The 13,326-nt window shown below is 40.2% G+C and overlaps 3 protein-coding genes across 4 annotated transcripts in view; 2 read left to right on the plus strand and 1 right to left on the minus strand.

Annotated features, from left to right (window-relative positions):
- Window positions 1-1,334, plus strand: part of Dhc98d (Dynein heavy chain at 89D) — a 25,544-nt gene extending 24,210 nt beyond the window's left edge. Inside the window, exons 57-59 of the mRNA XM_076317237.1 lie at window positions 62-241; window positions 356-502; window positions 575-1,334. Coding sequence (XP_076173352.1) covers window positions 62-241; window positions 356-502; window positions 575-721 — 474 coding nt within the window. The 3' untranslated portion in view covers window positions 722-1,334. The remainder of the gene's footprint in view (window positions 1-61; window positions 242-355; window positions 503-574) is intronic.
- Ufsp1 (UFM1 specific peptidase 1) lies at window positions 942-3,289 on the minus strand. Of its 2 annotated transcripts, none has more exons than XM_076315597.1 (5): window positions 3,009-3,289; window positions 2,680-2,831; window positions 2,130-2,307; window positions 1,813-1,983; window positions 942-1,318 (listed from the first exon to the last, which is right to left on the minus strand). In XM_076315597.1, the coding sequence occupies exons 3-5, from the start codon at window positions 2,262-2,264 to the stop codon at window positions 959-961; spliced, it is 666 nt and encodes a 221-aa protein (XP_076171712.1). In that variant the 5' UTR covers window positions 2,265-2,307; window positions 2,680-2,831; window positions 3,009-3,289; the 3' UTR covers window positions 942-958. The 2 variants fall into 2 exon arrangements, with proteins under 2 accessions (XP_076171712.1, XP_076171711.1); XM_076315596.1 differs by having other exon boundaries at window positions 2,680-2,944.
- On the plus strand, window positions 2,957-6,541 carry LOC143148846 (uncharacterized). Its single transcript, XM_076315595.1, has 7 exons — window positions 2,957-3,095; window positions 3,554-3,753; window positions 3,811-4,106; window positions 4,173-4,369; window positions 4,446-4,506; window positions 4,580-4,766; window positions 4,842-6,541. The coding sequence occupies exons 2-7, from the start codon at window positions 3,596-3,598 to the stop codon at window positions 5,920-5,922; spliced, it is 1,980 nt and encodes a 659-aa protein (XP_076171710.1). The 5' UTR covers window positions 2,957-3,095; window positions 3,554-3,595; the 3' UTR covers window positions 5,923-6,541.
- Window positions 6,542-13,326: the final 6,785 nt, after the last annotated feature.

The raw sequence follows: 13,326 nt of genomic DNA on the forward strand, positions 1-13,326 counted from the left end.
CCAACATTATAATTAAGAAAACTATTTTCTAACATTATAATCGATCTTTGAAACTTTTCAGTCTAGTGCAAACGAGCCGACAGTTCTCTGGTTAGCTGGCCTACACGTCCCAGAAACTTATTTAGCGGCTTTGGTGCAAATGGCTTGTCGAAGAAATGATTGGTCTCTCGATCGTTCGGTCATTTACACGGAGGTATCGATATACAGAAGACCTGATCAAATAGAAGAGAGACCGGACCAGGTAACAGAAAATATTCGAACGATCCATGAGGTTTTCCTTAACGCTGATAGGAAACGTGTACTAAAAGATAATATCAATCCTTCGTATAAAATTTATCGAAAGAACGTCGTGTAGGGTTGCTATGTAAGCGGTTTGTACCTGGAAGGTGCCAGGTGGGACTGGACAGAAAATTGCTTAAAAAGATCGCATCCAAAGGTTCTAATCGAAGAGTTACCGGTACTTATCATCGTTCCAGTCGAAGCTCGTAAACTTAGATTACAAGTAAGTCGAATTAAATTGTTTCGATGATTCAAATTACACGAGTACGCATTCACCATACTTTCTATATTTTAGAATACTTTCAAAACACCTGTGTACACGACGTCCAATCGACGTAACGCGATGGGAGAAGGTCTGGTGTTCGAAGCAAATCTTGGTACACCGGAACATATTTCGCATTGGGTCCTCCAGGGAGTTTGTCTGATACTAAATACCGATTAAGAGATTAATCAGTAAGAGAAACATGTGTAGGGATGTATGACACATTCTGCAATATTATCTGTACAGTAACGATGTAAGTATTGAAACAATATGATATTAAGTAAGAGAGGAGTTATTTGAAAATTCGTTTAATTTTTTCACTGTTAATTTTTATTCTATTTTTAAAAGTTTGGTATCGAGCGTGCATCATGGGAAAGTAAAAGTATTTACAAGAGCCGTATGTATGTTAATCAATGCCTATTTATTAACTGTTGGTATACAATTAACTTGCGGCAAACAGAAATTGTAAAATGAACTATCGACGAAATTATTGAGGTTTTGCCATTTCACCCAATGGTAATTTTCCAAGTATTCGATGGACTTTGCCATGCCTACAAAATGCGGATCTACGATCAGCAAGTAGGTGTTTTTCTGGCCTTGGTAAATTCCCACTACACATTTGCTGGAACAGTCTCTGTCCCCGCCCATCATAATGGGGCAGCCAAATTCCTCGAAGTGTCTTTTAAGTGCTGAAATCTGTCCTGATAACAATTTCCCACTTGGAACATGAACGATCTTACTGAGAACTTCGTACAAATGATTCAACACGAGGCATACCTACGAGTCATTCATATATCAATATATAATATTTATTATCACATTTAATACTTATCGACCATATTGTAAATAGTTATCGTTTTCTAAGTGCCAACACTCTTATTCGCAAAGTGTTACATAATTTTGGATTTACGAAAATTGAATTTTGATAGTGAAAGTATATTAATAATTTCACCAAAATTGTTGACAATTTTAAACTCGTGACGAGATTGAGGAGGATTGAAAAAAAAAAGTAAAAATCGTGATATGAAGTTTTCGAAAAAATCGAATTTGAAAATACGCGGGGCATAATCGACTTATTTGGCGCGCAACTCACAAACGTTCGAACTAGACTTTTACGAACACAAATTTAGTATAAAAACAATTATTTTCACACTTTTTATTTATATTATCACGAGGAAAATACGAAATTTAAAAAAATAATTTTTTACATAAAAAAAACACGACAAGAATTTGCAAGACGATCGATGGAAAAAATATTAATTCGAACTTACTTCAAAACTTCCTATCCATTCCCTTGATCCGATAAAGGACCTTTCTTTGTCCTCTAATGCGACAAGTATTTCCTGTATAGTTCTGATACTTGGAACAGGTTGCTGCAAGTTCCTGTTCTTTATGATCCACGAACAAATTGTTTGTAGCGTTCTGTATCCGCACCCCCACCCCTATATAGTATACACAACATTTCATCACTCCAAAATAAGAAATCGATCCCAATATCGTAACTTTCATTATGTAGAACATTTGATCGCTCGAGTCTATTAGATTATGCAATTGAAAGATTTCTATTAAAAAATGTTCGCTTACAGACCTTATCGTTAAATCCATCGCAACCGTAATGCCAATATTCGTAATCTCCTCGAATTAAAAAACTTTGACCGGGTTCGGGTGGTAGAATATCCCGATGAACGTTTCTCTGCAAACTACTCGTATAATCAACGATCATTATACGTATGTATGTTTTAATGTATAATTAGAAGCGTCAAAACCTACGAACAAACGTAAAGAAAACATGTATATGCGTTTTTCTTTCGTTGGGTAAGGTCCAACTTCTACTTTCATGATTCGAAAAACAATAAACAGACCGTGTAACGAACGTGATAGGAAGTGGAGCGAGAAACTTCGTATTTCCCGGTTTACGTGTAATTCGCGGCCATTCTAGTATTTTTTGTAACACCTAACCTGACGGAAGGCTTCTACTTGCTTCTACTATAATGCTATCGTCGTAATAATTCAGTGAAAGCGTATTCGCTTCCAAGCATATCGTTCGTAAGTTGCATATGTTTCGATCGAAAAAAGTCGCGTAAGAATAAAAAATTGCACCGATAGCCTTTATGATAGGTATTAATTCGTGGTATCACCTGAAAACACTTCTTGACGGTCCACTGTTTTTGTCGTACACAAGCTGGTCCGATAGAAACGTCAAACTCGGTACGCAGTCACGCGCACTTCGTTACGCGTTTCTGCTAGTGGCGATCAAGTACACGGTTCTCGGTTATTCGGTGTGGCGTTACTGGGACAGGAAGAAAAAAGAAGAACTTCAGACCCGAGGTCGACCAAGAAAAGCTGATCCAACAGAATGGACACTGGTATCTCATAGCACAATGCCAATCGAACCGCGCGAACCTGCACGGGTAAGACAAAGAGACAAGCAGTAGTAAGCAGCGGAAAAAAACTGCGAAATACTCACGCAACACAGTGGATACGCGAGAAGAGAACAAGGGAAAGCGAGTAATTTTTAACGACGACGAAGATGAGAGCGGCAGTTTCATGTACGGTAAGTCGATTTGACGATCCCGTGGTATTATTGAATTAGCGGTAATAAATTGAAGTAGCAGGAGGTGATTTATCGTTCCGCTGTCGATTTGACAGCTACACAATAGGTTTACGACTTATCGATTTTCGTCCTTTTAAACGGAAAATTTATTTATTCCACGAGAACGTTTCTGTTCGACACTGTTTATGTGACTATGTGGATCGCTTGTCGGTTTCTATCAGGACTGAAGGTCGCAGTTCGGGAAAAGTGCCAAATATTTTAGGTTATGTTTATTATGTCACTAATCAGTGTAGTCGCTAATCATTTTACGGCGGTTAATTCAACCGATCCGATGAAGAACGTTTTAAATCTTTAAAGTGTTTAGAACGTAAACATTATATTTATTTATTCTTTTTTATTGCATAAAGGTTGCACAGTTCGGCCATCAGGACATATATTATTATTTATTTGTTTGTTAGTGAAAACTCAAGAAATGGTTGGAGTATAATGTGTATGACCGAATGAAAAGTATGTATGGTGCGGTACGTGAACAGGTTTCTGAAAGCTGGTTGCATACGTATGACTTAAGCAGTACAATGATCCCTAACATTAGCTCACCATTGAACGATGAAGAGCATATTTGCAAATTCATCTTATACAAAGAAATTAAAGATACAAGGTACGTAAAGCAATAAGTAATTTAATTCCATTGTACCGATCGATTTCTGTTTTACAGAGTACGAATATGGGATACCATCATATTGATACCGAATCTCTTGTTTCTTTTATTCATCGCAATAAGATTTAACAGAGCACGGCTTAAATTACGAGCAACGAGTAGTCCAATATATTTAGCATTTTATGGACTTGTCATGTGTAATGTAATAATTTCAGTGATACGATGTGTTGTTTCAATGAGTGTAAATGTATCTGCTACTGTTGGCGGTAAAGCAGACAAAATATTGTGGGTAACGGTAAGATTTTTCTTGTTATCCACAGAAATGAGTGTGGTTATTTTTGGTTTGGCTTTCGGTGAGTTTATTTTTATTGTTTGGAACTGGTTATCAAACATTCCAAATACATAATCTCTTTTTGTAGGACACTTGGATAGTCGTTCAAGTATTCGTAGAGTATTATTTGTCACGTCGCTCATAGCATTAACTTTCACAGTAACTCAAGGTACTTTGGAATTAATTTTACCAGACGATACATTCCATATACCTAGCAGAGATTTTTATGTATTTGGTCACGGTGGTATGATGTTTTGGTTTTGTAGCAGTATTGTTTTCACAATGGTAAGTTTCTAATTTAGTATATCGTTCGTACAATTTGTTACAAATTATTCTATTACTTATTACAATCTTATTGCAGATATATCTTTTTATATTAATACTCCCATGGACACGGTTAAGAGACCGTTTAACTCTTCCAAGTATGTTGTAGTAATATTTAGTTTATCCATACATTGTATCGATTTATATATTACGAGGTAACTTTTATTGCAGCAAAGAAAAGTTTTTACATTTACGCTGGTACATTAGCTATGCTAGACTTAGTACAATCAGTTGGTGCAGGCTTTTTAAATTATACACAAAATCCTGTAGGATTGTGTATCGTAGATTTTACCACAGCTGTCTATTTGACCCTCTTTACACCTTTGGTTTACCACACATTTCTGTCGGAAGTTTTTGGGTAAGTCATCGTGTCTACATATATTTAATGTATTAAAATTTACATACAATGTCTGTCTAATGAGTTTTATTTTAGGGTTTCGCAACCGTCGATAATGTTCTCGTACAAGGCACAAGTAGACGATGCAATGGACGAAGACACAGTATCGTTACCGCATCAACAGAGTTTTTCCTCGTTAAAAACAGACAGCGATTATATTTATCAGGTCCATAATCCGTCTATTTACATGCCCTTATATGATTCACAGACATTAAAATCATCTACCTTAAAACACAAAACATCCTTACACTCCCTAGCATCCACCAGAGATTCCAAAAGCGGTAGTGGTCATACTTACGAATCACCAACCGCTTTATACCGATCCACATCTGGCATCAAAAGCTTCGCTAGACGTCTGAGCGCAGAAAAAGGTGTTTCCGATTTGAAACATTACCCTCTAACGAAATCTGACAATTTCATCGATTCCAAAAAGAGTTCGCCGGATCTAAGATTTCCTAACACAACTTGGAAAAGCAGTTCCATATCGCAATTCAAGTACGGTGGGCCCAGTAGTGTATCTAATCTACTTTTTTCACCGAATACTGCGAGCAATTTCGTTTACAAACCTAAAGCAAACGATAGCAACACGAATTTGTTTACGCTTACAAGAAAGAGTAGTTTGGAATACGACAGGAAAACGTCCGAAGGAAACGTTCCAGCCCAATTTTTCGAAAGTCCACCACCGTCCAAAAGTACATTGCAATCCATTTTGGATAATAGTCCTCACGACTCCGAGATGAAGGATAGTTCGCTCGCTCAGGAGCCTTTAGTGAAAGATGCACAAACTACGGAAAACGGCGTGGATAAGAAAGATTCAAGTTCTTCGAAGCAATATACCGATACTGAAAATTCTGAGACCAATGTGGAAGACACATCGGACCCGACTGATATTTCGAACGCCACGCAGCAATTACTTTTCACGCCTACAGTGTTCGCAAGTAAAGATACATTCAGGAAACGAAAAAAAGATACAAAGAAAAAAGAATCCGAAGATTTGAGCGATTACTTGTTGTCTTTAAGAACTTCGAGCGCTCATAAATCGCAGGGAGACAGCGAAGCAAATCCTAGTCCTTCTCCTCATCATACAAAAACCTACACACAGACTGAGTCGTTATAAATATTCATTAGAGTTATTGGTGTAAAGTCAATGTTATTACATGTAGTTGTATATAAGAGAGAATTAGATTATCTTTTTAATTGATTTTAATAATTGGAACAGTGAAATATCATGGGGCATTGGAATTATGTGTGTTTGTTAACAATTAGATGTATCGTAGTGTATAATAGAAAAGCGCACAAAAGCTTTATTATATGTATATACAGCATGTTTAGATTTAATTAAACTTATTAATGTAGTCAATGTACTTGGTTTTATTTATTCACACTAACATGGCAGTGGATAACGCTAATATTTTAATTTTGTGTTGCAAATTGATTATCGTCCCTTTCACGAACGCTACCGTATGCTTCTTTAATTTGCAAGATATCGATGCACCTACACAATCAAGGAGAAAATTCTGCACCCAGCTTAAAAAGTGTTTACGATCTTTTACTGTATGTGAGCAATATTTTATTACCAAAATTTTTATGTATAGTGCCTTTGGACGAGATGATATTTTGATCAGGACAGGCATGTTTTCAAATTTCTGGAAATCTTTCCTTGCAATCTCATTGAAGACCGTTCAGCGGCGCTATATTCCCTACAATGATGACCTTTACAATGCAACACGAAATATTCTTTTGTTCGCAGAATCACAGTGTTTATGACTCGACCCAATTCGACACAAATTCCACACCGGTGAATCCACTCTACGCAGCATCTCTACAAAGTCCAGATAGCATTACCGGTTATAGTATAGATAGTCAAGAAGGTCAAACCCAGGCAAACGGTTACCAACAACAATGAACACAATGATCGTGTTGAACACGATTCGATTCGCATACAAAAACAAAAACAAAACAAAAAAAAAGACAAAATTATGAACGAAATTTGGATGCAACGATTGTCCAACGATTAAGTTTCATTTCGTGCAAAGTTTCGTGAAATCCACTAAAAAAACGTGTTCCAACATCGTTCGAACTCACCCTCACGAAGGGTGTGCGACGTTATTCGAGCAAAACGGATGAGAGAGAGGGTGATCATCGCACCCCTGTCCGATTCCGTGGAAAGAATCTAGTCGCTCTTAAAATTATTAGAGCAAACTAAGCTCGGAGAAGAATTTTCATTTCCCTGTGATAGATAGCATCAATAAGCACTCGAGATCGTAAGCTATTAATGGTAACATTAGAAGATCGGGAAGAAATTTAATTTAAATTTTCCTTTACACGGAACAATTTTATACCTTGAGAAGCAATGTTGTCACGTGTCTTGTACTTAACTGTTTAGAGAATGTTCTCTTAGCGAAACGTGGTATAGACGTGGTTTAAAGAGATACTACGACATCAATACCTAATTGCATTGATCAGCGGGCTGCTAAGGTTATCCTATATTTACAACAAACTTCATCGGTTGAATTGACTTTGGAAACTTGCTTATCGTTTCTCCGTCCTCTCCACCAAAGAGACCTTCGATCGTAGGTCTTTCTCATGCGAGATTGAGCACGATTCGCGCCGAATCCCTCGCTATTTTCCTACTTTTGCATTAAGAAATCGCTAGAACGACGCAAGGACAATAGGAGTCGTTGAGATAAGTGCGCCGCGAGGATTGAAACATAATTAGAGTTAAGGAGAAATCTTCAATGCTCCGGTAACTATTACGAAGACTCCATCCATCGTACATGTATATACACCCTGTACTCTAGTGTAAAGGATCGTGTTATTTATATACTAATATATACATTATATTTATCGATATTGTATGTCCGTACTTGTACCGTAATAGTTTTCTTTTCTTTTTTTTTTTTTTTTTCTTTTTTGGAGGGGCGGATATGCGAATACGCCGGACGATCCATGGCCGAATAGAAAAACAAATCGTCTGCCTTTTTCAATTTGATACCCTTAAAGAATCACGAAAAAAAAAACTAAGCGGCGCTAATGGAAAACGATTGTGTATGCCAACAATCAACGCACCGAGGACGCCCGAAACACGAATGTATCGCGTCGACGAACCTTTGAAGCATACCGATTCGTTTCAATCTTTCTTCTTCTCCGCCTGATTTTTGTACAATTTGTATATTTTTAGTAAGGGACCGAGTTATTGGAGTAAAATTCTCATTGGAACACGTGCTTCAAGGGCGGCGGAATTCTCGATCGTCGCGCGCGACATTTAGGTTTCCCTCGGGGAATATCATCGGCATCGGGAGCGGAGATGGTGATCGTTAGCAATATTATTATCATACGTATTTTATAGCGGTCTGATCCACTTGGACGTGTAAATATACGAAAAGGGCTCGTTGGGTCGAACGTGGCCCGACGAGTCCCCTTCTGTCAATTGCAGTCGGTTCAAATCATTTCGAATCACTCGTTCTCGTACTCGACAGGCCGATTATCTTGTAACCTGTTCGGCAATGCGGTGGCGTTTGTAATTGCCGGACAGTGTAAGCGAAAGGCAATACTTCGAACGCGTAACACGGTTATATATTTAATGAGAATAAAATTACATTTCAATCGGACGTTTACTTTCTCTCGTCGAAAACCCCGTAATCGTAATCTAGCTTGCGCGCGTTTCGAAATTAATCTAGATCGATTACCATTTTTCGTTGGTAAAAGTGAAAATATACGGAGAGAAATTTCGTACGGTAAAGTACATCTAACCACGCACCTCCTCGTTCTTTCGCGAGGAAAATTGATTCCCTATGGAAAGAAGTCTTATCGTTTTTTGCATCGTCAGAGTCATCCCGAGTTTTTATTGGACGATAAAAGAACTACGTTCCTCTCGGATATCAACCGACCGTACATTGGAATTCTCCCGACGATGAAAACAGCCTCTTTACGGAAAGAATGTTCCTTTATTGCGCACCGACGAAATTACTCGTAGCAAACAATATCTCCAAGTTGATAAACGACGATACGATTGTAATTATTTCTACTATCGTCCCGAAGAAAGCAACCACGAGAAAGACACTACTTTCTTCCACTGAAAGGACCCGCTAACCGATACAAGGTATAATTTTCAAAAAAAATATTATACAATTATTCCGCCAGTGACACAAGAGAGGGTTCTTGGCGCGAACCGATCGATATCAATATTGTCTTTGCGCTGGAAGCTAAAGCCTCTTGCTTCTATCCCTACTGCTGCTATCTTTAGCTGATAAACCGAGTATAGGTGTGTTATGCAGAGACTGTAGCATTCGGTTGGCTCGCAGCATCGATAATGTCTGCCGTGGTAGAATTCATAGCCAGCGTCTGACATTTAATCATCGTTGAATGGGTTGCGTTCCCTTGACTTTTTGTCGTTGTTGACGCGATTGGTGAGACGAAGTCAAACTCGAATCGATACACACAGACTGCACCCACCGTTTCACGTCGTTGTGTCTCCTTACGGAGAATTTTTTGGCAAACGATACCGTCCTGTCTCTGCGAGACAGATTTTCTGGTACTTAAATTTTCACACGGTTAGGGCCGCGCGCCGACACGTAGCACTATAAATACAAAGTGCATGTACGCGCGTCATTAGCTCTCCAACTTCCACCACCTTTTCATGGACAAGGCTACCGGGCAACAATTACTCACGGTACAGCGCTCATCGGCTCTTTCCATTCAACTGGATCTCGTTGCACAATATCGGAGTGCACTTTTTGCGTGCCGCGTAAAAAGAGTGCATCAACTCTCTCTCTCTCTCTCTTTCTCCCTCCCTTTCTCTCTCTCGCCCCGGCACCGTTGTTTACGAAAACAAGCAACCGTTCCATTGTTCTCGGAACTACGGGAACAAATGCACTGCTTCTGTTCATTTTTAGATTGAAATTTTCGGAAACTTCTCTCGCGCCCGTGATCCCTGACCTTTGTCGAGAATTTGCAATTTTTATCCGCTCGAAAACAAATTCGATCAACGGCCCTGCGATACACGATATATCTTTTTCTTTTTTCGAACGATAGTCCGATTCGAACGAACGGTGAGTTCCGATTCGGGCGAAATTTAACGCGAAGAGAATCAATTTCACTCCTCGTTGGCGCGTGTCTTTCGGAGTGACAATTTATTATCGTTAGGTAATTGTTTGCGGAACGTCGTTGGAAAATGTCGGAGATCGCTCTCCTTTGAGATTTCCCCTTGGAGGTTGTATTTTCCGATACTATAGTGGCCGAACAAGCATTTTCTCGGGGCTCGAAAAAAAAACTTCCACGAGGATGAGTCCGTATAGTTAACCGTCGCGAGAAGAGGGGGTGGGTAGGTGAGGGGTAGGGGTGAAAAATTTGTTACGTAAATGAGTTCTTGACCAAGCGGCAGGCACGTTATCGAGATCGAGTAGGACGCCTTCCCCTAATGACACCGGCCTAATTAAGTCTTGCTTGATTTTAATCAGCACACCCTACGTACCGAAGCAGTTTCGACAATGTCGCCAGCAAAATAAAAGGGTGTCCCAAATACCGATGGGCTGTCGCCAGGTAATTAGAGACACTTCTGGAGACCAATAAGGGAAACAGCCTTATTTATTCGCAATCGATCGAGAGGGGGACAGGGGAGAGGTGGTGTTTTAAAATTAGGAACCACGAAATGTCGAATCTCTTGCGAAATTTAGCAATCGCGGACCTTGCGGGAAAATTGATCCTCGCGTCAATAATTAACGAAAGTGTGTATAAATCTTGGGTGGATTGATTTTTCCAATCGAAGCTGTGTCTAAAGTGCAAAGTGAGATCGTAGAAGTTAAAGTGAACGGGTTAAGATACTCGATAAATGATTGAAATTCGATTACAAATTTACTGCAAGGAGTATGGTAAAAGTATAGTCTTAAATTTCTTGCCTAAAGTCTAAAATTAATTCGGGACTCAAGGTTGTTGGTTAAATTTCAAAATTAAGGACTACGATGTGTCGAACTTTCCGCGAGGTTCATGAATGGTAAACTTTGACGGAAAATTGATGCTCGTGTGAATAATTAACGAGAGTGTGCAGGTACAGGTCTTGAGTAGATTAGTCGTTCCACTCGAGTTCGAACTGTAAGGTAAAAGTGCCGAACGTAAAGTGTAAACTAGAAGCACAATCTTAAGAAGCAATTTACCTCGTAAATGTATCGCTCGCGATTTATCTCGCAATGTTTCTCGGGCTCGATCCGGACGATGAACAAACTTTTTCGGTCGTAGTTTATGAGCTGGACGGTCAATGCGAACGAATCTCGGCGGCGGTCCTGCGATGTATTTGGAATCCTTGATACCGATCGCTACATACGCGTAGACGAAGGATTCGAACTATAGAGAAAATGCGGTTTTGGCAGGGATCCAAAAAATGGGATTGTATCTCGTTGGGTCGCGTTAATACGCGATGTCTATTTGGATGGAACGTAACGCGAAATCGCGACTGGAAAATTGTTTGACCACGTGGAATCCCTGATACGAAATTTTTCGCAATTTTCCGGTACGATGTGATCCGATCGATTCGCTGGAAAACGATAAAAAATTTCCCTCCGTTCGTCGGATGATTTTACGCGCGGGAAGCACAGTGTACGTTCATTTTCAATTTACTCGTGAAGTGCAGTAACGAGACATTCGAACCAATTCGATAAAATGAACTCAAATTGGTCATTTCGTACGAGTCTCCTTTTAGAATCGTTTCTTCGACTCGAATATAATTTTCTCCGATTCGTAGAGTCTCGTTAGAAAGTTGCAATCATCCGTCAAACGATAGGGTTATATTTTTCACAAGTTTAAATATAATTTATTATTTCCTACAGCCGTGGAAATATAAGAACTATCTCGAGACCAAGTTATATATTATATATACTCGTTTCCGTTATTCCGTCAGAATTGGCTTTCACTCCGATAATAGGAGCAACTTGAACTTCACCCAGCGAGAATCAAGTTTCTCGCGAAACATATAAAACGTCTCGTTATCGATCTATGGAACCATAGTGGAAACAAAATTAACTGGCTGCTCAAGGCCATTTGAGACATTACGGTTGGCAGAGTGAACAGAGCCGGAACTATGGGGTGGGGATGGCCCCAACCTTGAACAGATAGTGGATTTTATTCCGACTGTAGCCACAAGATCAAGACCACCACCGTCGCCACACCTTCAACGAAGGAACACATTCATAATTAACATCTATTTACATTTATCAGTTACAAATAAATGTCGTTTACTTACGTATATTTTCACGGCTATATATACTTACCTTTCAATCTTTCGAGAACAACGAGATCGCAAAATACGATAAAATCACACTGATCGAAAATTTACAAGACGATCCTCGCGGTAAGAATATTCGATACTCGTAATTTCATCTAAGTAAAATATTAGATCGTTCGAAAAGTCGATCGAAGTTCGAACAATGTTTAAAGAAGACCCAAGGTGTCCGGTAGACTCGTTCAAAATTGAAAAATAGCTCTAAAACCCGAGAAGCAGACAGCTCGAAACGAAACAATCGCGGCACCGAAACAGCAACGTGTCTTCGCACCTCGATAAACGTCTCGTAAAGAGTCTGGTATACGAATCCTCCCGCCTCTTGTAAATTTCCAGTCCCCGTAGTGTATACATTTATGTCAGATGGTAGGAAACCGTGTCAGAACGAGCCGCCGCTTAAATCCACGAGCGTCCGATCCTGTTTTTCTTATTCAGGGACCCGGCTTCGAGGTCTTCCCCCCTCCCGGGATTGTATTTCTTACAGCGAATAAACGGCGCCCGAAGACCTAGTTCCTGGATGTTCAAGGATACACCGTGGACGGTTAAAGAGGAGCCACGCGGATCCACGAGTTCCCCCCACTCCTTCGGCTCTCCCCACTCCTCGAGTTCTACCTCGTTCCGTGGCTCCTGTACGATTAATGCTCGCCAATTTAACGCTCGCGTTCGTTAACGTTTCGGCGATAGCCCTGTGCCCGAGACGAGACGACGTTCGCACCTCGCCGGATCCGTGAAAGGACATTGCAACTTTAGGCGCGCATAACTCGTCACGTGGACGCTTTGAGATACGTGTGCGCGCTTGCTCGTACATCGTCATCTCAAATTGCAATCAATAGATACCCGACGAGACGGCGCCGAAACGTGCTTTTATCCAACGTGGCCACAATACAAATAGAGGGTGTCCGGAAAGTCACGCGACCAGAAACGAACGGTCGGCCCCGGACAGCGATCGGCACGCCGGGAAACTCGTGCGATCGTCTTCCTACTACATCGATCCTAGGCGTCTCGTTATCGTGTTTGCACCTTGTCGGTTGTTTGGATTCGGTTTACGGGTTGTTTGACGTTCGAATCGAAGCACCCGGTTGTTGGACTCTCGGGGCGCCAACATTGTTATGGATCGCGAAGGTAACCGTACCGACGGCGCCTCCGCGAAGAGACGTCTCAATGTCAAGACCATAAATCACGAGTATAATAATGCGAGCGCGCGCAAAAGAAATCGCGGAGCCGGAATAAAGAAACGAAACGATACCGAAG

The sequence above is a fragment of the Ptiloglossa arizonensis genome, chromosome 7, assembly GCF_051014685.1.
Source record: "Ptiloglossa arizonensis isolate GNS036 chromosome 7, iyPtiAriz1_principal, whole genome shotgun sequence".
Taxonomy (NCBI): domain Eukaryota; kingdom Metazoa; phylum Arthropoda; class Insecta; order Hymenoptera; family Colletidae; genus Ptiloglossa; species Ptiloglossa arizonensis.

Excerpts from the sequence above, each read along its gene's own strand:
- Ufsp1 (XM_076315597.1), bottom strand. The coding sequence starts at position 2,264 with ATGATCGTTGATTATACGAGTAGTTTGCAGAGAAACGTTCATCGGGAT. Across the intron at positions 1,984-2,129 it reads GCGATGGATTTAACGATAAG|GGGTGGGGGTGCGGATACAG; the intron begins GTCTGTAAGCGA and ends TATACTATATAG. Across the intron at positions 1,319-1,812 it reads AATGGATAGGAAGTTTTGAA|GTATGCCTCGTGTTGAATCA; the intron begins GTAAGTTCGAAT and ends AATGACTCGTAG.
- LOC143148846 (XM_076315595.1), top strand. The coding sequence starts at position 3,596 with ATGAAAAGTATGTATGGTGCGGTACGTGAACAGGTTTCTGAAAGCTGG. Across the intron at positions 4,107-4,172 it reads TATTTTTGGTTTGGCTTTCG|GACACTTGGATAGTCGTTCA; the intron begins GTGAGTTTATTT and ends CTCTTTTTGTAG. Across the intron at positions 4,370-4,445 it reads GCAGTATTGTTTTCACAATG|ATATATCTTTTTATATTAAT; the intron begins GTAAGTTTCTAA and ends ATCTTATTGCAG.